The sequence below is a fragment of the Miniopterus natalensis genome, chromosome 15, assembly GCF_054644295.1.
Source record: "Miniopterus natalensis isolate mMinNat1 chromosome 15, mMinNat1.hap1, whole genome shotgun sequence".
NCBI classification, from domain to species: Eukaryota; Metazoa; Chordata; class Mammalia; order Chiroptera; family Miniopteridae; genus Miniopterus; species Miniopterus natalensis.
The window spans coordinates 4,823,745-4,851,023 of NC_142095.1; the positions used below are offsets into that span (position 1 = coordinate 4,823,745).

General features: G+C 51.4%; 1 protein-coding gene across 1 annotated transcript in view; it reads left to right on the top strand.

Moving 5' to 3' along the window:
- The first annotated feature begins 2,470 nt into the window (after positions 1 to 2,470).
- CCDC12 (coiled-coil domain containing 12) overlaps positions 2,471 to 27,279 on the top strand; it is a 37,516-nt gene continuing 12,707 nt past the window's right edge. Inside the window, exons 1-2 of the mRNA XM_016202784.2 lie at positions 2,471 to 2,566; positions 26,689 to 26,756. Of these exons, the coding sequence (XP_016058270.1) occupies positions 2,471 to 2,566; positions 26,689 to 26,756 (164 nt within the window). The remainder of the gene's footprint in view (positions 2,567 to 26,688; positions 26,757 to 27,279) is intronic.

Below are 27,279 nucleotides of genomic sequence, written 5' to 3' on the forward strand. Positions count from 1 at the left end.
TACTACTGGGGTAAGTAGTACTGGCCCCCGCCGCGCTGAGCCACTCAAATCTGCACGCTCCTCCTCCCGGCCGGTAGCCGCCCGGCTTCCTGCACTTAGCTGCGGCCACCGCCGCCCCGCCTCTCCTGGGACCGTGCAAAGGGCGGGGAGCCTGGGGGGGGGGGGGGAGGAGCCTTAGGTCAGGGCTGCCCCCAAAGTCCCGCCCTCCGCAGTCCAAGCTCCTACCAATGCCTTGGGAAGGGCCAATCTGAGCCCCGACGAATGTCGAATGTGGGGGTCAGGGATTCCAGACTTGTCCTGGGTCTAGATACGCGGGGTGCATCCCGCCTGGCTGGACTTGCACCATGTGTGCAAGGGAAGGGCTTGCTGGGTGAGGGGAGGGACTGCGGCCACGGGCAGTGCCCAGGGTCCTTCAACAAGTAATGATAACAAAACCCATGACGACCACTTGTAGAGCTTACCACGTGCCAGGTGCTGTTCTAAGCGTTTTCTAGAAAGGCTGAAGTGCCACTTTTTTGCATCTGCTGTTTGTGGAGCAGAATGGGAATCAGAGAGCAGCAGAACAAGTCTGAAATAACCTCCTGGAGAAGCAGTGTCCTCCATCGGTCGGGCAGACCCCTGGGAGGTTTAGCCAATCCTCGTGGGCCGTCTCCTCCAGGAAGCTTTCCTACATGCTCTAGTGAAAGCACCCTCCACTTCACGGTTCAGCACTTGCTTCACATATTTTGTGTGTTTTTTTTAACCTTGAGAGGTTAAAGGCAAGAGGGCGCCTCGTGCATTTTTTATTTTTTTCCAGGAGAAACTGAAGCCCAGGTGGGCCAAATTAGGACTACCTGGGCAGCCAGGGACAGCGTGGACAGGGACAGAGGCCTCATTGACTGTTGCTGGGCCACTGCCACCATCATCACCCCCAGGCTTTTAAATTTTTTTAATTTTAATTTTTTAAATATATTTTTATTGATTTCAGAGAGGAAAGGAGGAAGGGAGAGGGAGACAGGGAGAGAAACATTAATGATGAGAGAGTCGTCGTTGATCGGCTGCCTCCTGCATGCTCCTGACTGGGGGATCGAACCTGCAACCTGGGCATGTGCCCTTGACCAGGAATCAAACTCTGATCTCCTGGATCCTAGGTCGGCGCTCAACCGCTGAGCCTAGGCTTCTTTAGATCAACCTTTTCAGCAGGCTTGTGAGCTGAGGAGGGCCCCCTGGTGTTGAGGAGGGGTCAGGCTCTTTGTTGGGGCTGGGGGGAAGTTTGTAGGGCCCAGAGAGGTTGTAGGACTTTACCAGTTGAGGACGTGACCAGTCTGGAGCCCCCTAGACCTTGGGAAGACAGACTCTGTGTCCATCCCCATCCTGTTATGTCCTCCTGGCTTTTTATGCAGCCCCTCCACTCTGGCCTTTCCTCCTGTCGCGTCCATCCTGCCAATGAGCTGGCATTTTCTGAGTATCTGCTACCTGAATATCAGGCTCTAACAGAGCACCCCACCTGATGCAGGGGATTGGGTAACAAAAGGCCCAAGTTAGTGAGGTCAAGAAGGTCGTTTGGGGGAGCGGGATGGGGTTCTATGGCAAAGGGGCCTTCTTCTCCCCTGGTGGGAGGAGATAGGGCTTTGGGGACCCCAACATGCTGTTAGAAATACTTGACTTCAGCCACAGGGGTCTCTCAGTTGTCAGGGCATGCTGAATAATGCAGGAAAGAAGACCCTGGCAGTTCCTGCTGGTGCACCTGGTGCAGTCGAGGCCAAATCAACTCTCAGCTAAGTTCTCAGGAGCTAAGCTCAAGTTCTTTGGTTGGGCTCAGGTTGGGGATTGCTCTTCTCCAGGTTAGGTAGTCTGACCCTGGGTGCTTTTCCACTCCAGGGGTGTTGGAGGTGGGAGGGGATCATCCATGAGCCCGATGGAAAACGGCCATCTAGGCAAGCCCTGCACAGCGAAGGCTTTGTCTGAGCTGAGAGTGGACATAGGATGGCCTACGGGCCCATGGACATCCAAGAAGCCACTGATAGCTGGACGTGAAGGAAGAGGTAGACCTCTTATCAGACTGGGGTCGGAGTGACGAGTCACAGAAGGCTTCTTGAAGGCATTCGAGCCTTGAAAAGTCGGAATAAGTGGACAAAGTTTGGGTCAGCGCATTCCAAGTGGCAGGCATGGAGTGAGCTGTGCGGTTAGCGCTTAGGCAAAACCAGGGCGATCGACGCGCTCTACTCTCGTTCACTCAGGTCTGATTCCACTTGCTGCTTTCTCACCGATTGGGGTTGAACGCATCACGCCTTAGAGCTTTGCCCGCCCCCTACCTGCTAGGCGAGTTGTAGGGGAGGAAAAGGGCGGGCACTCCCAGAGCAACTCAGCGTTGATTGGCTTTCAGGACTTCCTGCTCTCTCATTTTCATCCCCGGATTGGCTGTGAGAGTCATCTGCTCATTGGGCCTGCGCGTGGTAAGACTAGCGAAGAGGAGGGGTTGACGGGCAAGATGGCTGCTGCTGCGGCCGGTGTGGGCCGGCTAGAGGAAGAAGCGTTGCGGCGAAAGGAACGGCTGAAGGCCCTACGGGAGAAAACCGGGCGCAAGGTGAGGAATGCGGGGTGAGGGCCGTGGCTGAGGTACCCAGCGTTCGGGTCCGGTACAGGGACGAGAAGGCAGGGGAGTGCTAAGAAAAGGCAGCTACGGGGGACGCGCATGCGCGTGCGGCTGGCGCATGCGCGAGGGGTCGGCGTCTGCCCACCGGGTCTGGTGCTGGTGGGTGGGCGGCAGGGCAGTGGTCAGCGCGCAGCCCGCCGCTTGGCCCGCTGCATGTTTTCGTCGTGGGTCTCCGGAGCCGCTTACTGTTTCAGATGCTCGTTGGTTTAGGCGTGGCTGGTTCGCGTCTGAACGCGCGGAATCTCCCGTCTCCCCAGGACCCAGCTGGCCTTCCACTTGCACCCCTAGTGAAATGTCATGACGTGTCTGGCAGACCCTCTTCTGGGCGTCCAGCTGGAATCGTTGAGTACAAGAATCCAAAAGGGAAGACCCATTTCTAGGTCCGGGTGGATCTCAGGGAAAGAGGAGGGCGCTTAGCTCCTTCCCAGCCTGCTCCTCTGGGATGGACCTCTTAAACCTATCCGTTGCCATACCTGCAAGCATTTTCCCTTGCTCTTTGTTTGACAGCAGAATGGTCTGATTCCATTCCTACTTTGTTTATCTTTCCTTAATAATCGAGAGGAAGGAGAACCCTGAAGATCACTACCTATGTGCAAACTCTGGCCCTTTCACTTGGGGCTGTGGGACTTGGGGCAAATGGCTTCATCTCTGTGAGGCCCGGTTTCTTCATGTCTGGAGTAGAAGATAACAACCCCTGTATATTCATTCTCATCGGGTTATTTTGAGATCTAACGGGATAATCTGTGAGAGGGCACTAGAGACGACAGAGGGGTGGAGGTGGTTGGTTCTGCTCTTGTTGGATGGATGGAAACTCTGTATGCAACAAAATGCAAAGGACATTAAATATCTAGATCAGCGAGGGATTGGAAGACACAGGGACTCCAGTTTCCAACTTGAAAAAACAACAACAAGACAGGCTGGTCAATCGGGCCCCTGTTTAGTTTCTGCGTGGGCAACTGGGGTTCTGTGGGAAAGCGAAAGGGGGAAATAATAGTGAAAGCTTGCCAGATTGGCTTCTGCTTTTGTTGGCAAGGTGTCGGCACTGTCAGTTATCCACACAAACCGTCTGGCCTATTTATTTATTTATTTTTAATTTTCTTTAAATTGATATTTAGAGAGAGGAAGAGAGAGAGAGACATTGATTGGCTGCCTCCTGCACATGTCCCGGCTGGGGATCAAACCCACAACCTGGGTATGTGCCTTGACCGGGAATTGAACCCACCACTGTCTGGTGTGCGGGAGGGACCACATGCCAACCTACTGAGCCACACCGGCCAGGGCTCCTTGGTTAAATTTATTCCTGAGTATTTTATTCTTTTTGGTGGTGTTGTAAATAGGTTTGTTTTCTTAATTTTCATTTCAGATTGTTGATTGTTAGTCTGTAGAATGCAACTGATTTTTTTTTTTTTCCTGTTGATTTTGTATCTTGGAACTTTGCTGAATTTATTTTTTAGTTCTAACAGTTTTTGTGAACTCTTTTGGGTTTTCTGCATATAAAAACATGTCTGTGAACAGAGATAATTTTTACTTCTATTTCAATGCTTTTTATTTCTTGCCTAATTGCTCTGGCTAGAACTTTCAGTAACATGTTGAGTAGAAGTGGTAAAAGCAGTCATCCTTTTGTTTTGTTTCTGATCTTGGGGAAATGCTTTCATTCTTTCACCATCGAGTGTGATGTTCAAATATGGCTTTTTCAAATATGGCTTTTATCATGTTGAGGAAATTTCTTTCTATTTCTAGTTTGTTGGATGTTTTTATTATGAAAGGGAATTGAATTTTGTCCAATGCTTTTCTTCATCAATTGAGATGAACATGTGGGTTTTTTTCCTCCTTTCTATTGTATTACATTGATTGATTATTGTATGTTGAACCATCCTTGCATTCCAGGAATAAAATTCCACTTGATCATGGTGTATAAACCTTTTAATCTGCTGAATTCAGTTTGCTAGTATTTTATTGAGGATTTTGTGGGGTTTTTATAGTGTTTTGGCTTTGGAAAAATTAGGGTAATGCTGACCTCATAAAATGAGTTAGGAAGTGTTCCCTCTTCACTTTTTTTTGAAGAATTTGAGAAGGATTGGTGGTAATTGTTCTTTAAATGTTTGGTAGAATTCACCAGCAGAGCCATTTAGCTCCAGGCTTTTCTTTGCTGGGAATTTTTTGATAACTTATTCAATCTCCTTATTAATTTTAGGTCTGTTAAAATTTTTTATTTCTTTATGAATCAGTTTTAGTACATTGTGTGTTTCTAGGAATTTTTCCATTTCTTCTGTGTTATCATTGTTGGCATACTGATTGCTACTTTAATTGGGTTTAATCTTCACAGTTCTGGCTTCAGAAAGTTCTTGGCTATGAACTCATTTCTGCATTCAGAAAAATCTGCATTCGGAGATCACGTGGCTTCTCTCTTGGAACTGAGAGGTCACTCGCCTTTGGAGCTTCCTTGCATTCTTTTTAAGAAACAAGTTCTTGTGAAGCCACATTCTTGATTCTGTTGGAAGCTTTTTCCTTTCCTGGTGTGCCTTTAATCTCCAGGAGCTCTTAATTTTCCCCCTCTATCTGGCCCCTTTCCTGCACAGAAGGGGAAGTTCGAATATGTTGACTCTTCAGTTACCAGGCTGTGGTATCAGTGGTGGATCAATAGCAGGTGATAAAGAGTTTGGCTTGTTTCAGAATGGGTTATTGGAGCTGGTAATTCATTTCTTCCACAGATATATACTGAGCACCTACTGTGCACCAGTCATTCAGGTACTGGAGGTCTAGCAGTGAGTGAACAAAGCAGTCAGAAGTTGCTGCCCCAACAAGCTTCCATTCAGCTGGGGAGGAGGTAGTGAAGCAAATATATCTAGTGTTGGATGGAAATGTTATGGAGGAAAAGAAAGGAGATAGGAGATGGGGAGTACATAGTGCTCCAGTTTTTCTGTAGCTCTAACAGTTTAGTTTTTTTCATTAAAGACAACAGTGTTTTCAGATTTAACATAGTTAACCACCTGCCCGGCTTATCTAGTCTTGATGACAACCCTGAGAGGAAGGAAGAAGGAGGGTTAATTTACAGGTGAAAGCACTGAGACCAATAAAAGTGAAGAGGTTTGCCCAAGGCCACATAACTTAGAGGTATGCCAGGTGAGTGTTCCGATTAGAAGAGACCATGAGAACAGGTGGTGAGCCTCCCTTCCCTCCCTCTCTCTCTTTTTCTCTCTCTCTCTATTGATATTAGAGAAAGAGAGGGGGAGAGAGACAGACATCGATTTTTTTGTTCCACTTATTTATGCATCATTGATTGATTCTTGTATGTGCCCTGACCTAGGACTGAACCCACAGCCTTGTCATATCAGGACAACACTCTAACCAACTGAGCTACCTGGCCAGGCCTCACGTTATACTTTTTGATACCCTTTAGGTTTTGTAAATTACCTGCTCAAAAAAACAATAGTGGCAAAAGAGTATAGGACCCAAGTCCAAGCTGCCCCTAAATACATGCTTTAATCCCCTCTGGATCCAGATTCCGGCCCTCTTTCCCCCTGGCGAGGACAGGTGTAGGCAAAGTCTTTTCTTTGTATTTGTCCTTTTTGTGGTAAAATAGATGTAACATAAAACTTGCCATTTAACCATTTTTCAGGGGGCATTAAGTATATTCACAATGTTGCACAGTCATCACTGCTATTTCCAAACTTTTTCATCAGCTCAAACAGAAACTGTACATCCATTAAGCAATAACTCCCCACTCCTCTCTTACCCCAGCCTCTTGTAGCCTCTAATCTACTTTCTGTCTCTGACTTTGCCTATTCTAAGTACCTTATATAGGTGGAATCATACAATATTTTTCCTTTTGTGACTGGCTTACTTCACGTAGCATAGATTTTCATGGTTCATCCATATTCTAGCATGTAATAGAATTTCATTCCTTTTTAAGGCTGCATGATATCCCATTATATGTGTATACCACATTTTATTTATCCATTCATCTGTTGATGGACACCTTTATTGTGACTAATGCTGCCATTGGTATGTTGGTGGACTTACTGGTGTATAAATATCTGTTTACGTTCCTATTTTCAATTATTTTGGTATATGCCTAGGAAGTGACATTTTTGAGACATATTCTATGTTTAACTTTTTGAGAAACCACCAAACTGTTCAGCGTAGTAGCTGTACCATTTCCCACTACCACCAGCAATGTATGATGGGTCCCATTTCTCTACATCCTGGCCCATACTTATTTGCCTTAAAAAAAATTACAGCTATCCTGCTTGGTGTGAGGTGGTATTTCATTGTGGTTTTGATTTGTATTTCCCTAATGATTAGTGCTGTTGAACATCTTTTCATGTATTTATTTGCCATTTGTACTGTCTTTGAAGAAATACCTGTTCATGTCCTTTGTCCATTTTTTAAAGTGAAATGTTTGTCTTTCTGTTGTCAAGTTGTAGTTGAGTTCTTTATATATTCTGAATATTACACTTCTCAGATACGGAATTTGCAGATGTTTTCTTTTATTCTGTGGGTTGTCTTTTCACTCTCTTGGTAATGTCCTTTGATGCACAAAAGCCTTTAAATTTTGATGAAATCCAAATTACCTATTTTTTCTTTTGTTACCTGTGCTTTTAGTGTCATATTCCACAGTTCTTGAGTGACATGTCTATTAGGGTAAGTGCGTGGAAGAAAGACAGTCTAAAGTTTGAGTTAATTTTTCAGCCCGTAGTAATTTCTTGTGGGACCTGTGAATGGGGAGGAAGTATGGCCTGCCTGCTGCCAGCAGATTGGAAGGAAGGAGTCTCCTCCCTCAGGGAAGAAGCGGCTCCCCAATTTTGGTTCAGTTTTCTGATGTGAGGACAAGGCCACCGTAGAACAGACGCCAGCATTAAGCTCTTTCTCAGCCTGCCCCTGCTGATGGAGAGTGCCTACTTGCCCCATGCAGATGGCTGCTTGCTGGTCTGCTAGCACTCAGTGGCAGATCCATCATTGATGCCTATTTTGTGCATGTTGTGCTCAAGGTGGAATCCGGGCATAGGGTTGATTTCCCTTATGCTATTGTCTTCCTCCCCACACCGCCAGAATATAATTTAGTGCTATTATGGAGGAATCAGCCCTGAGGTTGTGACAGATGGGGATGAGATTAGGGTCATAAGCTTTTCATAGGTATATTCAGTAAAAAAACACACGTGGTTGTAGCCATGCAGCTCAGCAGTTTTACAAAGCGCTTCCTTTTAGCCCACCTGATGGGACGGATTTATGAGGGGTCAAAGAAAGAGGGTCAGAGGTGCTGAGGTGCCCAAGGTCATGGAGCATAAGTGACTCTCCTGGATTCTAGCCCATGCAAGATTCCTTGGGAGCAGGGGACTCTACATGGGTGTGGCGCTGCCCAAAGCAGTGTCCTGTAGTCAGAAGATTGACAGGTGGGAGGAGTACATACAATATCAGACTGTGCTGCTGGGGTTCATTTCCTGGGAAATCTGCCTGGGTCTGGGGATGCTTCATGGGAAGACACAGTGGAACTTGAACTGGGCCGTGGAGGATGAATCCGGGAAGGGAGTATTGAGGTAGCTGGAAAAGAGTGTTCCAGGGGAGCAGATCAGAGGTGGGAACATTCATGGGCACAGGGAGGGACATTGGGGGGTGCTCCAGAGAGTTTGACAGCAAGCAGTTGGCAGTGGTGACTGGGGCAGCAGTGAGGTCTGGAAGTGCTGCTGGGTGCTTTGGTGGCCAAGTTCTGCAGGAGCCAGGGCTTCCGGCTGGAAGGGCAGCCAGCCCAGGCACACTTTCCTGTATTGCACTGGAACCTCACTTTTGGAGCCCATCCAGAGGGGCCAGGCTGTGCCGAGAAGCTGGATGGCCCCTCTGTGGAGCTGGCCTAGGGCAGCGTGAGGCCCGTTCGTCCTCTCCTGGCTTCCTGAGTAGCCAGAGGGAGGCTCTGAAAGGTAGTGAACTTGGCACAAACGCTTGCCCATGGCTGTTGGACTTCCTGAGCATTTGGCCTGGATTGCTCTGTCTCTTTTTGCCCTGAGACAGAGGCAGACTGGCTGGCCAGGAGGCCAGCCCCTCGGGTTGGGCGTGACCTCAGGGCTGAGGTCTGGCTGTCAGCTGCAGGTTCTGCAGCGGTTCCTGTTTTTCACCTGGCCCTGGAGATCAGCACTGGAGAGCAGCTCTGTTCATTAGAACTGGGTGCGATGAGGGTGGTGGTCTGTGTATAATCATGCTGTCCAAGTACCATAGCCACAGCCACATAGCTCTTGAGCCCTTAAAATATGGTTAACGTGGCACATTATTGATTTTATTTTTCATTTCATTCCATTTTAATTAATTTACATTTAAATAGCCACCCTTGACTTATGGCTGCCTTATTGGACATGCATCTCTGAGAACTTGCTCCATCTAGCCTCACTTCTGAGGACCATATCTTAACTAAACTCCCATTTATTGAAACCTAAGAGGTTAGGTGGAAACTTAGATGACCATCAGATCAGCCATGGGGAGCCTAGAACTGGGGCAGAGGACTTTGGAGTTTTCAGTCTTAATGGCCAGTGTCTCCAGTGGATGCTCATTCCTTGCCTTCTGTGTGGAGTTAAATGCTGACAGTTCAGAGCAATGTAGCTGTGATCTACACACATTGAGCAGTGTGGGGAGGGAGCAGTGCCAAGGTAGAGAAAGGGAGCACGTTCATACCTTCTGACTTGGGTGCATGGGGAAGGGTCCCTGGCCAATGTGGGGCTAGGGCAGAAGAGGAGCTGGAGGGAGGGGCTAGCAAGTGTTGGGGAAAGTGGGGCGTAGAGACGAGTCCAGTGTGCTGCATGAGGAGTCAGACTTGTCTGTATCCTGCTCTTCTCTCAGGAAGTTCCCCTTGTCTCGGACCCTGCGTGGCCACATCCCAGTGCCCAACAGCCTGGTTGCAGAGTCAGCTAGGAAGTCTTGTGTTGGGCCTTTTGCAGGCTGGGTGTCATCACATTTACATGGCAGTTTGTGACGGGATCTCATGTAGTAGCCCTTTGAGGTAGCTGTTGGTTTATCTCTGTTTAATTGACTGGGAAACCTGGGGCTGAAGGCATCTGTCATGGTGATGCTTTGGGATGTTGCCAACCCCAGATGGTCCCTAGAACCCTGGCTCTATATCCCTCTCTACCCCTTACTCCAGGTGCTTGAAAACAAGAAGGCCCCAGGAAAGCTTGGTCTCCTTCCCATCACAGATGGAAATTACCATCAGGTTACCTGGTGGGAGCCGTGTGGCCCAATGGAATGCATGGGCTTCGGAGCTGGACAGATGTGGTTTAAATTTCAGCTCTGTTCATCACATCTGTGGGATCCAGAACAGATCTTTAAACTTTGAGTCTTCCTCTCCTTGTCTGAAAAATCAAGACAGAGCTTCTGACTTCATCAGTAGCTGGGAGAGCACAGGAGGATGTCTTGGAAGTATCTGGCTCGACGTCTTGCACACCAGCCTTTTATAAGTGGGGAAGTCTGGGTGCCCCTCCTGCTCTCTCTGCTGAGGGACAGTGAGTGGAGGCTGCTTCCTTTGGAAGCAAAGAGAACATCCTCCTGGGCCCCTGGCTTTACTCAGCAGAGCCCTGATTCTTTGAAGGTGGACTTTCCTTTTAGTGTGAAGTATTAGATGAGCAAGAAAGTGACTTTGCAGCGCCACAGCCAAGATGGGGTGTGTAGTCCCTGTTCTTCTCAAGGACTGACTTTCTCTTCTCCAGCTCTGCTCAGACCGAGACATCTTGGAGCCAGTCAGAGGGAAAGCCTTGTGGGTGGAGGTTTGGGGCTCCCAGCGCAGACTCCTGGTGACCAGCCGGTGTTGGAACTTTGTATTAAGTCATTTCTTTGAGGGCCTTGACTCATTCATGTGTAAAATGAAGATATTTGCTCAATCAGGTTCTTAGACCTACCTGTGCCTCTGGGTCACCTGGGAAAACAATTTGCAGTCTCTTCTCTAGCCCCACCTCAGTTCTATCTTGGGTGTAGATCTTGGTGTAGAGCCTAGAAATCCATGCATTTTTAAAGTTCCCCAGATGATTCATTGTTCTGGAAATCTCTGATCTGTCTCTAGACATTCTGTCACTGGAAGTAGAGCACCTCCTCTCCCTGGAGCATTGGCTGCCCATCCTCACAGCAGGAACTCCGAAGCCAGCCACTAAGCATTTATTGAGCACTAGCTATGTGCCAGGACCTGGGTGAACAAGACTGTCTCCCTGCCTCAGGGAACTTCCACAGGAGGGGTGGCTAGACAGTATGCCTGTAAATTGGGAAGGTAATGTCAGGAACTTGTGAGAGCTAGGGTGGGAGTGTGTGGGTGTTGGGGGAGGGGCAGTACCACTGCCCTAGCATGTGGGGAGGGAGGGGAAGTGGCAGAGGGGATGCCAAGATCTAGGGAAGAGCATTTCTAGCTGAGTGGAGAACTAGCTTGGCTTGTTTTAGGGGCAGAAAGAATCTTTGGGTGGCAGGATTAGAGTGAAGGGTTGGGGGGCAGGGTGGAATTGAGAGTAGAAAAGGCCTGCGAGGTGTGGCCACTGAGGATGGACCTCACTCCATAAGTGGGATGGGGAGCTATTGGAGGTCTGAGCGTGGATGCCCTGCCCTGACTGTGTGTGGAGGTAGGAGGTTGTTGCATTGGCCCAGCTGTGAGGCTGACGCAGGTTCACAGGGCTACTGGATAGATGGGCTGTGGGGGTGAGCAAGCAGGGTGAGTGGTGGTGCGTGCTTCTGAGATGAGCCAAGCAGGGCAGAGTCGTTTAGAAGGGGAAGTCTGGAGTCTGGTTTTGATTGTGTAAGCCTGGGGTGACTGTTAGACCTGTACATGGAGAGAGGCCGGCAAGCAGGCATCTGGACTCAGATGGATGCTTATGTGGGGAGATTTGAAGCCCTAGGGCTGGAGGAGGTTCCAGGATATGGAGTTTAGACTGCAAAATGAAGACATGCTCGGTGCCCTGAGGCTTGCCCCGCGGGCATTTAGGAGGAATCTCAGGAAATTTGGGGAGGGTGGGAGCCAGTGATGCCCGGAGAAGCCAGGTGAGGACTGGAGTGGGTTTGGGCAGGACAGGTGGTAAGTGAGCTTCATCCATCAGTTTCAGGGAAGTGTGTGTGTGGGGGGGGGGGGGGCGGCACGAAAAGGAGTTCTACAGAAAGCAACCTCACAGGGCGTTCTGGTCATATATTCCTAACTGGACAGGTCGTGGTGGGTAGTCACACTCCTGGCATATAACTTTTTAGTAGAAGGTTTATCTTCGCCTTAAGCAAGCCCTGTCCCTTCTTTTTGTGTATCTGGATTAACACACCTGACATCAGGCTCTTTCCGTGCTTGACCCCTCGGCAGAGCTTCATGTGCGGCCCTCCTTCCTTCCAGGGCCCTTCCCTTAATCCCAGCTCCCAGCTGCCCTGGCTTTTCTCCGGTTTTGTTTTGGAGGGAATCTACATCTTGTACTCTTGAAAGAGTTCCAAGAAGAAATACAGTTGCTGTGGTAACGACGCCCTGTGGGGAGTAAAAGCCACACTCCAGGGCTGTTTTGATTCAGGGCTCTAAAGAGCTGCTCTGTCTAGAGAAAGTGTGTGGCTGGAGCAGAAAACATTTGTCCTTTCAAGGACAGCGCCTCCCTCCCCCCTCCACATTGTGTTCAGGGCAGGGTACCACTAGAATTCTTGCAGGGTAATTTGAATCCTAAAGAAAGTACCTGTTTGCTACCTGGAGAGGAAATCATCCCCTGAGAGCAGAGCTTTCCAGCCTGGGTACAGGGGTCGGCTAGGCAGTGGGAGTGAGTGCTGGCCCTCTGCGGTGAGGAGTGTTACCTGGCCATTCTTGTGCACCCACTGGCCTTACTCTTTCTGTGGAGAGCCTGCTGTGTGCCAGGCCCTTGCCTCAAGCGAGGGCAGCTTGGGACCCAGCCGGGACACTGAGCTGTTTACCGCCAGATATAATACAGAGTAGTGCTGTATGCGTGGAGTGGAGGGGCGTCCTGGAGGGAGGGCTGGCAGCAGGTCACAGGGTGGGGGGGTAACACTTGCACACAGTAGGCTGCATGGAGGAGGGAGCTTCTGAACCCACTGTGAATGCACTGTCCCTGCTTTATCTCACCGGTGGGCATAGGGGTCATGTCCGCATTTGGGCTCTGTGCTCAGGCTGCGTAACTCAGCAGAGGGGATGAGAGAATACTTGCTGAGAGATTGAGTAGAGGGCCTGGTGGCATGGACAGGAGGAGGGGCAGGAGCAGAGCTGGCCGGAGTGGAGGTGGTCTGAATTTGGGGAGACTGTCTGTGGAAGCCGCCCCAGGGACCGCACCCCACACACTGTGGCTAGCCTTGGACTCATGTTCTCTGAATGCGTGTAGGGTCTGCCCTTCGAAACTGGGGGTAGCTCAAGGGCAAGGGCTAGGTCTTCCTCTGGATAACACTGGTGGCAGCTGTGGGTGAACTGAGGGAAGAGAATAGGCATGGGTATGGGGATGTTATGTAACCCTTTTTGGCAGTGGGTGGGGAAAGTGGGCTTCATTTGAACAGTGGGATTTCGCAGGCCTCATGCTGAAGGCATGGGGAGCATCAGGCTCCACTGTCCTCATCCCATGTGGTTGTCGCCTGGTGATGATGAATCATCCGGCCCATCACATGCGCTCCCTTTGTACTGCCCCTCTTCGGTCCAGGAAAGGGCCTTCTCAACCTTTCCACCTAGCACATGGTTAAAAAAAACATGCTGTGCTTCCAAAGGAAATAAATACATGTAGGTGAGGATTAAATAGCTTGTTTAAGCACTATTTCCCCCATAAGTGCCAGTTCTGACTTGTAGTTTAAATTTGGTTTTAATTAGGATTTCATCACTTGTAGATCACACCAGGGAGGAGGCAGCCACCTTACCTTGACTTCCTAGACTGTGACATTCCCAGAAGCAGCTGATCAGAGGTTAAAATAGCTTCTCATCTCCTAGGAGCAACAGCACACTTTGTTGCTCTGTAAACCCCTGGCTTGCCTGGGAATAGACATAAATAATTTGTTTTTCCAGCCTGGATGCCCATATTGGGGCCTTTGTTGGGATGGAAGGATGGGAGTCTGGATCCTAGGCCAAGTGAGCACCCACTGCTGATTGGCCTTGTGATGGACTTGGGCTGGGCAGGGGGTGCTGGGACCAAGTCCACAGAGTGCTTATCCTGAGCCCAGCTTCTCCATTTGCAAAGTGGGCACCAGAAACTTTGCCCTGCTGGCTTCCCAGTGTCTCCCTGTGGGTTGACTGAGCTCTTTCTCCCCCAAGGCCCAATGTAAGGGTGGGGTGCAGATACTGGGCAGCCCATATAGTGACTTGGGAATTCAGGTTCCAGTCATTTTCCTCCATGGCTTAGGGACCATGGTAAAGTGGAACTTGAGGTACAGAGACCTGCAGTTTAGCATGAGCTCTTGCCTTTTTTACACCTCACATTCACCTGGACCTCCTGTGGCCCTCAGGACCTTTACATGTTATGAGAGATTTCTCTGTGTCTTTTCATCAGGCCTGCTCTGTCCAGAGCCCACCCTGTTGACTACAGCAGGCCCTCTGGCAGCTTGGTGTGGCCTCCTACAGGTCAGCCTCTGGAGGAGGGGTGGGGTCTGACCTCTGGGTTTCTCCCCTGGGTCAGCCTCTGGAGGAGGGGTGTGGTCTGACCCAGAGGCACCTCAGTTGGCCATGTGGTAGAATCATGATCTGGGAGAGGGCGGGCTTCTGGAACATTCAGATTTGCAGGTCTTAGTCTGGAAGATTCTGATTTGGTGAGTCTATTTATAACATGTTCCCATGGCCACTGGATCTAGTTCCTCCTGTGAGGATGATATTTGAGGCCTTTGCAGCCCTAACAGTTTGTGGTTTTCTTTTCTCATTTGGTCAGAATGGACCTGGTCACACTTTCTCTGGTTCCTGTGCAGAGAAAGCACACCCGAGCCTGGGGCTATTTATTTGAGAGAGTTTTGGAAGCATGATGCAATCAGAAAACCTTAGTTTAAATACTGACCCATCTTTTATGAGTGGTGAACCATTGGGTAAGTCCCTTGGTTCTGAAGCTTGTCATTCAGGTGAGCTGAAAATACCTGATCCCAAGGTAGTTGTGGGGCCAGAGGCCCTATGTGCACAAGAGTGAAGTATGGGCAGTTTTGGGAGCACAACATGGCACTGTGTAGCTGGGTGGAAGGGACTGTTCCCTGGACAGACCCATAGGCAGCTGCCAGCTGCTCTCCTTGAAGTAAGAAGGTGGCTCTCTTGACCATATCCAGGTCCTTTATCTCCGTGGTCTCTACCAGGGACCCTTCCCCTTCCCTTTCTAGCGCTTTCTGAGTGCTCTTTATAAATAACACACTAATCATGTTGTTGCCACCTCCCTGCCTGTCCTCTGACTTATGCTGGCTTCTCAGTGCTTATGGGCTAAAGTCTGGAGCCCCGGCTGGCCTTCCTCTCCTTCCCACTTGCACCAGTGCCTGGGTCTGGATGCAGGTTCAGGCTATACCCTCTCTTTCCAGGCACTCCTGCGCTCCCTGCCCTGCCTCTCTGCTCTTCCCCAAGGAGACAGCCTGCTCACCTTCTAGGTGAGTGCGAGCTCAGGTTTCATCCTCTCAGCTGTTAGTCACCTGGCATCCCCACAGCACCCAGGAAGTCACGGTACTCACTTTGGACATGCTGTGCGAACTAGCCATTCACCTGCTTCCTCTTTCACCTGCCCCTGAGCTCCCTGAGGGCAGCAGTCATGTCTTAGTCACCTTTTTGTCTGCCGGATGACAGGACCAGAGATGCTCTGTAAGTATTTGAATGAAGAAATGAAGGAACTGGGCTGGCTCATGGATTAGGGAGTTGGCCGGGCTGAGGTTTTCTCAGGGAAAAGCAGGTTTGCCCTTTGGGAGGAGTCCAGGACTTATTTAAAAGTCTGCCGGCTGCAGCCACCCAGCAGGATGAGCCTCACTGTGAAGTCTGGTGAAACAATTAAGTTTCCAGAATCTGTTGTTTACGCACGGACTAGGGGTGCTTTGCCATCTATCCGTGTGGGAAAGGGCTGCTCATTTCAGTTGGTCACAGGCCTTGAGTAAGCCAGTGGTGTGTGTGGCTAACAGTAGCCCTGATGCGGTCCTGTTGGCAGCCTTTGGGGAACTCTTTGGGGGGACCCAGAATTGGTGTGAGCAGGCGTGTGTGCCTAGGGGGTGGGGGATAGGATAGAAGGGTGTCATTTTCAGTAGCCACTCCCTGGGGTGCTGAGCCCTAGCCTGCTCTTTCCATTGGACCCAGGGATGGTAAACACACAGTGGAGTCTCCACCCTCCCTCCGGGCTTAGCCACAGAACCCCGACTGCCAGCCGGGGGCCATGTGCCAGGGAAGCCTGTTTGCTCTCCAGCCCGGCAGATCCGGAGGTCAGACATCAGCTGTGTGTCCTCAAGGCCAGAGATTCTGGGTGGCTGTTCCATTCTCCAAGCTGACCAGCTGGGCCTCCCTGCCCTGATGACTGGCTGCCCACAGTGCTCCCTGAGGCAATCTCATACCTGGACATTTGCCTTTGTGACTCACTCGCTCTTCCTCTCATCTTACCATGGAGAGGAAGTCCTGGCAGTTGTGAGTTTGGCTTTGTGGCAGAGGAGGCGTTTTCCCCTCCAAAAAAGGGGAAGTGGTGGGGCTGGGTGAGAGGGTGGGAAGGTGACCTCGTGTTCACCATCAGTTAATTTTGTAACTGAAATTTTCTCCCTGAATTGGGGAGATGTTTGGCCTGATTGGAGGGTGCTCAGCCTGCAGTGCAGCTACTGGTTTGACTTCTGGGCCCAGTTCAGGCTGCAGGAGGGACCTGGTATGTGCAGGCTGTCTTCCCTCCTCTCCTGTCCAGCAGGGCTGGTTTTTGTTTTTTTGTGTGTTTTTTTTAAGCCTAAGGAAGGTCATTAGACATTGCCTGGGCTGTGTCGGGCATGAGAGCCAGCAATGGTTTCCTGCTTTCTCGTTGAGCCAGGCGAAGGTCAGGAGAGTCTGTTCAGGTTGTAAGCAGTGTCAAGACAGTGAGCCTAGGCAGCTTGGTTTTGTTTTTAAATCTTTTTGTTATTAAGTCATTCTGACTACAGAATTAAAGGAAGTGGAAAAAATGCCTTCCAACGTTGTGTTGTGTGAGCCCGTGAGGTCCTTGCCAGTGGTTAAGCTCATGGTTATGGGTGTGGGCTGTGTGCCCTTTGAGGTCCTGTGTGTCATTTTCTCAGTGCTGCCTATCAGGTTGCTATTTTAGTGGTCACTCTGGCCGGTTGCAGAGCAGCTGACCTGCCTAACAGTGTCCCGCAGGTCAGACTCACCTCAAAGTTCCCGCTCCCCTAGTGGTGAGAAACACAGCTGGAAACACCTTCTTTTCTCTCCTTGTGATGCTTTTCTGGGGTGGGAGTTCCTGGCCAGAAATGACCATATCTGGGACTCCTGGTTGCTTGGTTATGTCCCTCTGAAATGTCACAAGGAAGAGATGTCAGCCCCTGATGTGATGCTGAGGTGCCATTAAATACCAGTGAGACCACCTGTGTGTTTAAAGAGGGGTGAGAGTATGGTTAGAGCAGAGAGCTGGGTAGGGGCAGCAGTCTAGACCTGAGCCCCACCCTAACCCCTTGGGCCTTGACAACACAGCTGTGTGAGTCTGCGTGGGTTACTTAACTGCACCTCCATTTTTCTCATCGTGAAAGGAGAAAATAGTACTGACCTTACTAGATTTCTATGATGACTAATTACATAATACTGATGATTTTAAATTGACTAATTTCCTCGCTATTATTGCAGTGATGAATGATAGTTGGGTCCAGCCCTCTCCAGAGCTCCCCTTGTACTGGGAAGTCTAATATTCTGGAACCTAGTTAGATTTGATCCGTACCGCACTCCTAAGAAGTGGGCAAGGCTGGGATTTCCCCCTCATTTTACAGGAAGAGAAGATAATTGTTGGAGGGAGGATATTGCAGACAGCTCTGAGTAAGCGAGCAGGTGTATGTGGTAGCAGGGAACTAGGCTTCTGGTTGCCTGTGTCCCCAAACTGAGTGTGGGGTCTGACACACACAAACCTGAGTTAGGCCTCACTGCACCTCAGCCCCTGGATCCATGAGGTAGCCTGGGAATACCTGATACTCAGGTGCTGTCGGGAGGCCCAGACAAGGTACAGGGAGAACCTTATCTGTAAGGGGGGAATTCGCCTGTGAATCCTGCCTCCCCCGGGTGTGGGTTCATTTATTTATCCACTCATTATTGATCCACCTGCTGTTGTGTGCCAGGTGCTGGGGAGCAGTGATGGACAGGCCTCTGGAGCTTCCAGTCTAGGAGGGAAGATAGATGAAAGCAAAATCCGGTGAAGGCAGATCCAGCTAACATCAAACGCCTTGGACAGTCATCAGAGGTCCTGCCTGGGAAGAATGCCCTTCTGCTAAAAATGGGTGTGACCTTCAACCCGCACAGGGGAAAGTACTGAAACCCACCAACCGTCTCTCAGAACCATATGGTTTCATGGTGGGTGCAGAATTAAGGCTTCTGTGGGAAACCTCACAGACGTGGTACCTGTTCCTCCAGCCTGGGGCCTCCTGTCACTCATCCCTGAGGGAATCAGACAGGTCATTCTTAATTTGGGCCTCATTTGTAAAAATTGTTTGTTATCTACAAAAACTTGGCAAAAAATAATAAAGTACTATCAGAAGAGGATAATGCATTCCATTCACACGTTACTACATCAAAAAATGTCAGATGTAGATAATTTTCTCTTCTGGTTGTTCTGACAGTATCAGGGCTTCCGTTTCCCAGCCTAGATCTGGGCCTTGGATCCTAGGTACCTGTTAAGTTTATTGTGGTTCCTGGAAGTCAACAGGATGTCTGCTTTCTTGGTTTGGGGTGTTTAGGGCAGGTGGTGGAGGTGAAAATAGGGAACATCTGATTTCTCTGAGGATACAGCAAGAGTCAGGGGTCAGGGTTCAACTTAGGCCCATTGCTGATGGACATCAGGGCTCAGAACACCCAGGATGCTGTTTCCCATGGTGGCTGTTGTGTGAAGTCGTGCGTGATACAGTGGACGCAGGTTACCTTGTTTAATTCTCAAACCCCTGTGCAGAAGTAGCACCAGCCCCACTCTTTAACAGGAGGAAACTGCCGCCTGGACAGGCAGGCATGTTGCCCAGCTGCCTCCATACCACAGCTCCTCCATGGGAATGGCCCCATGGGAGTTTGGAGCCTTGCCTGGCTGCCCAGAGGAACTGGTCCAGGCTGGCTGTGGTTGAAGGACCACAGCATGACCTTCCAAGGGCTTCTTTCCTGCTGGGGATGTGGGGCAGTAGGAGGGCCCCTTCACGCCTGGGCACACTCCCAGTACTAGGTGTTCCCTCTGCTGCCCTTCCCCCTACACCGCCTGTCCCCTGCTCCCACTCAGCCTCTGTGATGCAGTACAGGTGACACACTTCCTTTGGAGAGCCTCTCCAGATACCTCATGTGCCACCCAAAGAACCACCCCCCCTCCATGCTGTTGACACCTTCCCTTTCCTCCTCTAGGCCACTACCCCCTTGAGAATCTAGAGAACTGAATTCTTACTCCAGGAAAGTAAGCCTGTTCCTAGCTGGCCTGTGTGTGTGTGGGCGTTCACCTCTGGGACCCTGTCTGAGTGCCGAAGCTGGATCCCATCCTGGTCTGGGAACACTCGGTGCCTACTTGTTCCTTCTCTCAGCACCGGCGTGGAGCTCCTCGCACCAGGGAGCCAGGCAGTAGTTGCTGACTGATAATCTGCCGGAGGGGTTATCTGCGGTCTCTGGAGCAGGTAGTTGCACTTGTGGCAAGAATAGGACCAGGCTTGGCTTGGGCCCAGCTCCCCACCCTCTGCCACAGGCAGGACGTCAGCAGTCATCTGGGGCAAGGCCCTGTGATGAGCCTGGCATGCTATGGCGGGCCCTCGAGATGGGGTGCCGATGGTGGGGCCCACCCTGCCTCTGCTGAGGACTCCTTGACCAGCACTGGACCCTCGGCACTGGACCCTTGTCTGCACCGGCCTTCAGACTCCAGGCATCAGGCCTCAACCCTAGTCTGCCTGAAAGCTGCCACACCCTTTTTTTTGCCCCAAGTGCCGCCACCTTTTTAGTCCAAGGCGCCTTCATTCTCCCAGTGAGTCACGGTCAGAACCTCAGTGGCCTCTGTCTCCTCCCTGTCCCTCAGAGTGCTCAGGCACCCCCTTGTTCTACCCCCCTGCCACTGACCTAGTTCCGGCTCTTATCTGCAGTCCTTATCTCCAGCTTACTGTTCTCCAGCCTCCAGCTCCCTGCACTGCTTCTCCCTCTGCTCAGAGCCTTTAGGGAATGCCCGCCCCCATCAGAGAGCAGTGACCCTCCTCTGCCCACCTCTGACTCTCATTCTTGGTGAAGCACCGAATGGGAATCAGATCTGTTTCCTACGCAGATTGTCTGATGTCTTCTGACGTTGTAACACTGCCCGCCTGGCCTTGGGGCTGCAGAGTCCCAGGTGAGAAGGATGGAAGTGAAAGCTTAGCACAGCCTTTGCAGACACAAAGTCTGGGCCTGTCGTCCCCAGGCTTGTCTGCAGCCCTTCCCTTCCTGCCCTGGCCAGACTTTCCCTCCCCTTCAAGGTCTGCTGCCTTGTCCACCCAAGGCACAGGCTTCTCTCCTTCCTCCTGGTCATTTCATTCTTGTAATCGTGCCATAACGTCAGTCTGATAGTCCTCGTTTTCATAGATGCGGAAACCGAGGTCACACAACATGGCAAAATGGAGCCAGGCTTGCCAGCTGAGTGCTGGCCCAGAGCCTGCATGCTCTACCACTGTGCTGTATCTCCTGGAGGCAGGGTCAGGCCCCTGGGTACAGATGGGTAAGACAAGCACTTGTCCTCAAGGAATTTGGCAGTTGCTGGGCAGACACTGTGGGCACACGGGCCAGGTAGTCCTAGCAGCAAACTGAATGCCAGGGGCCCAGAGTCAGCAGCCCTGCAGCCTGCCCAGATCACTGCTGCCTAGGAGAGTCAGAATCTCCCCTCCTCACCCCTTTCCCAGTCCCTGGGCAGAGAGCTATCCCATAGAGAGCTATGTAATTTCTATGCCCAGGCTTGGTGGAATTCAGCTCAGGGTTTATCACTACAACTTCAGGGTGAGTCAGACTCCGGGTGACTGCCCTACTCCCTACCCACTAAGTGCCCTTGGAGCACAGCTTCCTCTGCAGCCTCAGTGACAGGAAATCCCTCTGCCCTGGCTCTGAGGACAGAACAGGGTGAAACTGTGAAACCTGCCAGGTGCACCCTCAGCATTGTCAGTTCCTTCCTGCCCCCCCATTTGTGCCCATCTCTCTGACTTTTCCCCACCCTGGACTCAGAACTGGAAAGGCTCAAGCTGGGGCTGGTTTCACCTGCTCTTAGGGGACTAGGGTTTGCAGCCTTGTTTTAATGGACAACACACTGGCATGGACAGTGAACTAATGAGGCATGTCTGCCTGGGCCTTGGAAAGTGTTTCTGTGCTTGCACTTCCTGTTGGGTCTCCAGCAGTCACAGGCTAATGGTGAGAGGAACCTAGATCAGAAGTTGGAGCCACTCTCTGTTAACCCTTTCCTCTTTCCTCTTAGGGTGAGGGAGGGGCTGGTTCCTTGTCCCCTAAAGGCAAGCGCTCCTGTATCAGCACAGCTGCCCCTGATGGCAGCCCCAGCTTTCAACCACCCTCCCCACCAACACATACACACCGCAGCTGGGACAGTTCCAGGCTGGCAGTGGAGCATCTCACCTGGTTTCTGGTCTCCGTATCTTTTCCTACGACTCACCTTGGCTGCCAGAGTGCCCTGTCAGAGCATTGGCCAGTGCCGGGCTCATCCCACCCATGGCGCTACAGGAAGGCCCTGCTAGCCCGTCTACCCCTACCCTCCATCCGTACCGGCTGGGCCAGCCACATGGGTATGCCCTGCAGGCTTTTATGGTGCCTTTGCTCTGCTCTCGTGTCAGCCAGGAGTATTCCACATTCTTTAGGCCCTTGGTAACCTCCCATTTGACATTTAAAATTAAGAATTACCTTCCTCTGACAACACCTGTTCCTTCCCAATTCCCCAAGTATACCACACATTTAATGAAGTTTTCCTTGCCACCCCTGGCAGTTACATACATGCTATAAGCCTGCTCCTTTGCATTGATTTGAGATCTTTGAGCTCAGGGTTCTTGTTTCCTTCATCCTTGTGCACAGGGCAGACCCTGTACACACAGGAGACTGGGGGTTTGAGGGAAAAGAGGAACCCTCATGTTTGCCTGGATGGGGAGGGCAGCAGGAGGAGGTACAGCACCCTTCTCCCCTCCCCTCCTCTGCATTTCTGGTGGTTGACGGAGCTAGTAGTGGTCCTACATTCAGGCAGGATTGAGGCTCCCCCGCAACACACACACACACACACACACACTTTGTATATCATCTGGAGGCAGGTGTACTCAGCTAGTGAGAGCTCCTTCCAGGAGGAGACTGAGAAGCAAACACATCATTAAAATACCAAGTCTGGCCATGCCCCGAAATTGATAAACCTCTAGCTGGTCTAATAAAGAGAAAAGACACACGTTATCTCTGTCAGTGGATATAACCACAGATCCTACGGACATGAAAAGGATAAGGAAATGTTATATGCAATTTTATGCTAGTAAATTCAGTGACTTAGGTGAAAAGGATATTCCTTGAAAGCTACAAATTAATGACGGACTCAAGAAGAAATAGAAAATCTAGAGCCCAATACCTAGAACCTCACAAAGAAAACTTCAGGCCAAGATGGCTTCACTTAAGTCTTACACATTTAAGGAAGAAATAATACCAATCTTGCACAACCCTGGTTTTATCTGTAAAAGTTGTTCCTGGCAGAATGATTTCCAACATTATGAAACATTAGGCAGGCTGATGGCAGTCCCAGCCCTCAACTACCCTCCCCAATAACACACACTCACACACCACAGCTGGGACAGTCCAGGCTGGCAGTGGAGCATCTCACCTGGTTTCTGGTCTCCGTGTCTCTACGACTCACCTTCTAGTCTGCCAGAGTGCCCTTTCAGAGCGTTGGCCAGTGCCAACTGTTTTTGAGAGTCCTGAAGTCTTGCCTCAGGGCCCCTTCCTCCTGTAGGCTCTGGGAAGGTGAGGCAGGGGCAAGGCCTGGAAGTGGAAACCTGGGCTGGGGTCACAAATGTGGGGTACATCCAGAAACAGGCAGCAGGGCTGGGTGGATGACCCCAGTCCAGGCCATGGCTTTCCTCCCCTACAGCCACCAATGCTCCTGAGAGATGGGCTCTTCCAGAGTTGGTGGAGAGAGTAGTAGATAAATTGGCAAAGAGTTGATCAAGGTTGTCTAGTCCAGGCTCTGGGCTAGGCCTGGAGAGGTTCCAGGAGATGCCCCATACTGAGAGGGACTTGGGGCAGAATAATAAGGCCCGGATATGAATAGAAATGACCACTGGTTTGTGCCCAGGGCCTAGGGTCCAACGCTGTGCTTCACCCAGAGGAAAACGGAGCCCATTGCCTGGGAACATCAGAAGGCATCTTGAGGTAGCCTTTGAGCTGGCCAGAGGGTGGGTTTTCCTTGGTGTTATTGGAGTGGACATTTAAGGATTTGACACAGAGAGCCCATTGTCGGGGTCTTCTGCACAGGGGCCAATGTGGGAAGCCTCCAAGAGTTGTGAGCAGAGGGGCAGTGTGACCTTACCGGTGTCTTCTAAGGCAACGCCAATGACATGGATGAATAAGGTGGAGAGAGACTTAAAGGACCTGGGTTAGAGAAAGGAACAAAGTGACACAGGCAGCTGTGTTCTCCAGAGTGGAGGGGTGGCTGCCAGCTGGTAAGGGTGGAGGGGGATGGCTGAGGGCTCTGCTGTGGAGGGGAGGTGGTGGAAGAGAGGGAAGGTAATGAACAGGGCTGGGAAGGATGGAGAGAGGCACCGGGATTTGGGAGGGGTGTGTATAAAGGGGGGTTAGGCAGTGAATGGATTTAAGGGTCTGGGGGGTTGGGGTGTCTCTAGATCCCCTGGGATTCTGTGCACCTGAGGTCTGGCCCGCACTCCTCCCACTTGTGTCCACCAGGTCTGAGTGCACATGGCCTGCTCTGAACATGGGGAGTGTGGGAGAGGTAGGCAGAATCAGGGCTGCTTTTAGGAACTAAGTGCCACTCCTGATACACTCTCTCATCTCGGTGGTGAGAATGCAGGGCGGTGGGGGGAGGGGTGGCAGGAGAACCTTCTGTGACGTTGGGCAAATCCTTTCCCTTTTTCTGACGGCCACTTGTGAGGTTTCCCATGGAACTGAGGGACCTGAAAGTGGCTGTCATGTGAGCCCTTCAGTTCTGAGCCCCGAGTCTCTGAAGCTTGGGGGCTGAGGGACTATGAGGCTGGAATGCACCTCCTGCCCCATCCCAGGCAGTGAGGGTCCCACCTTGTCACCTAGACCAGTAGCGCTTAAAAGCTGTGTCCTAGCCCGGCTGGCATGGCTCAGTGGTTGAGTATCGACCTATGATCCAGGCAATCTCAGTTCGATTCCCAGTCATGCCTGGGTTGCAGGCTCAATCCCAGGCAGGGGCGTGCAGGAGGTAGCCAATCAGTGACTCTCTCAGCATGGATGTTTCTGTTTCCCTTTCCCTTTCTCTCTCTCTGAAATCCATAAAGATATATTTAAAAAAAAAAAAAGCTGTGTCCTATCTGAATCACTGTTTAGCAGGGAGACTGGAGTCATCGCACCGCATTTATGTGGCCTGTTTCTCTGTCCACCTGCTCTTGCCCCACAGGCATACCTTTATCGTTCTCAAGTCCCTGCTCATTGCACAGCATCCCAGACTGGGGTTGTCCTTAACGTCACACTGTCTGCAGAGCTGATGCTGCACCCCACCCACCAAACTGCTGGGCATTTAAAAAATGTCCTTTAGATAGTTGGGTGTTTTCTCACTATTAATGAGTAACATGGCCTTTGCTGCGGCACTTGAGTGTCTCTGGGATTCCAGGTGGTGGCAGCTGTAGCTGCCGAGTTTGCCCTTGCTCAAGGGCTGGGAATTGGCATGGTGTTTGCAAAGGGTTCGTTCCCAAACGCTGTTCCCGCCGTCCCCACCCTCTTCTACCAGCTGGTCCAGGTGAGTCCCATGGAAGGAAGCCTTCCTGGGGATGCCCACCAGCCCACTTCGGGGCAGAGCTGGGCCTTTTTCTCTTCCGCTTTTTCTTACCAAGGGGAGGCTCGCCCATCGCCCCTTCCCCTGTGGCAAGCACTTCCAGTCATCAGGGAGTCTGCTGGCTGGCAGTTGGCAAGGAGCTTTTTATTTGAATGTCTTGGCTCTGACTTGTTTAATTGGCTAGCATTTAGTCAGGGAGGGGTGCGTAGGTCAGTGGCCTCTGTGAAGTGTCCCACCCCAGGCCCCCCGCAGCCCTGAGAGCCATGTGGACAACCCTAACTTGTTCCTCGGTTAGGGGTTTGTACTCTGCTCTCCCTTACCTCTTTGGCCATCGCCACATAAATGCCTCTCTGTCCTGGGCCTACCTGTCCAGCAGGAATGGCAGGCTCTCAGGAAAATCCCCCACAGTCTCCCCTCTGGCCCCTCTCTCTGTGGTCAGCCCCAGCTGCCTTGACAACCCTGCCAGCATTCACCTTCGCCGTGACTGCTACTCCAGTTAACCTGTGTGCTCTTCGGACAACACCCTGCCTTTGCTCAGGCTGGGCTCCCTTCCGGGAATGTCCTTACTCCTGTTCTCTCATCCTGTAACACTCAAGTTCTGCCATAGGAAATCCCCCCCTCCCCCCCAGAACCATGTTGACCTCTCATGTAGCTGCTGTCACTCGTTCCTGCTGCCCTGTCCCATGAGACCAAACTGCCCTGGGTTGGGAGAGCAAGGGGGCGTCTTGATCTGTTCATGCCTCTAAAGCCTTTCTCTGGACCGGCCTCCAGCCTGGTTTCGGTGGTCTTCTCTCTCGTAGGTGTGTGACCAGGGAATGGTGGAGTCTGCTCATTCTCAGGGTCTCTACGATGAACACTGGCAGGAAGTGACTCACAAAGCTAATGCCACTCTAGGGGAGGCAGTTGGTGGCATACACGAACTCCTAGGAGAGGTGGTACAGCAGCTGGTTCAGTTCTGATTTATGTGTCTGTGCCAGCTCCTTCTTATCTTCGTCACAGCAGGTCCCCTGTGGCGGGGCTTTCAGATGTCTCCTCAAAACCTGTTCCAGTAGAGTCAAAGGCAGGTCATGTGGTGATAGTGCACACTGACTCCCCCTGGAGGGCCACCCCTGACATGCAGGCGGATCCTGGGCAGGCTCTGTTCTAGAGCCTCTGGCATGCACTGAGGGCATGGTCATACTCATTTGGACACACGTACATGTTGACGTGGACACACATGTGCACACCTCCCGTGTGTATATTTGTGTGCAGGGTGAGACTGATCTCACAGCAGTAGCGGGTTGAGGGAAAGCCCAGGAAGGCTTTTCTGCTGCAGTTGGAAACAGTGTGGTAGTGTCCTTCTGTGGGGCCCTTGGTGCACCTGAGAACAAGCATCCGGTGTCAAGGCTGAGAGATGTGACTTCTCTAGACTTACAGAGAGGTCAGGGCAGGGGCCAGACTAGATTTAGAAGGCGTTTTTCCCATAGAAACTTTAAGCTAGTTCCTCTTCCCTCCGTTTCCCCAAATACATTGCAGGGGCTCCCTTCTCCCTGGCTGGAGCCTTCTGTACAAGCCTGGGCCAAGTTTGGGTTATGCCTCTCCTGACGGGAACCACAGAGGTGTTTCTGGAACAGGAACTGGTAGGTCTGTCCTCCCCAGATTGCTGGTGACTACTCTTCCGCAGCCTCTCCTGGCTCAGTGGTGGCTCCATTCAGACTCATGAAGGTGGCTGGTGGCCTGCCAGCGTGAACCCTCTGTGGCACTGACCAGCTGCGCTCTCACCACCTAAAACCTCCTGGCTCCTCCTGCTAGTGGTCTCTGGGGGCCGCTCTGGGCCTGGGCCTGGACTGGGGTCTTGTTTTGAATTCTGCCAGGGAGTGAGGGGTAAGGAGTGAGGCTTTAGCGTTGTGATGTCGGGCATAGCAGGCCTGTGCCCGCCCGGAGGCTGGAACCCCTCTCCTGGGGACTGGGGGTAGGAATGTTCATCTGAGCAGCTGTTTCCCCCCTTCTTTGCAGGACAAGGAAGATGAGGAACCAAAGACCAAACAGCTCAGAGAGGGGGAGGAGGAGGGCGAGAAGCACAGGTAATGCCCACAGCAGCTCCCCGCCCTGCATCTTCTCCAGCCCTGTCGGTTCTCACACCCTCCCAACCCTGTGTTCAGAGTCTCCGGCTCCTCCTCTCTGCCCCATGGCTGCCCTGCTTAGCCCTGAAAACGGCTCCCTTCTCCCTGGCTGGAGCCTTCTGCACCCATCCCCCTTTGGCCATCTGAGCCTTAGCCACCAGCCTTTTCTTCCGACCCCTACATTATGTCTCCTCGCTCTCCTCAATGCCCTCGCGTGGCTCAGCTCTACAGCACCTGCAGAACTGGGTGCAGACTCGCCCTGGTGTGTGATCTTGGCCTGGGCCATCCATCCTGGGCTGGCCTCCTCTGGTTTCCCTTAACCACCCTGGCCACTCAGCATTTCCTGACGGTGTCATCTCTAAGCTGTCCTCTCAGCTGGTATTCCTTTTCTCGATCCTCCTTTAACAGGTTAGTCTTCCTCTAGAGCTCTGCTCAGAGGCCTCAACTTCTTTCTCTGCCTCTGTTTTCCCATCCCCCTCAGTAG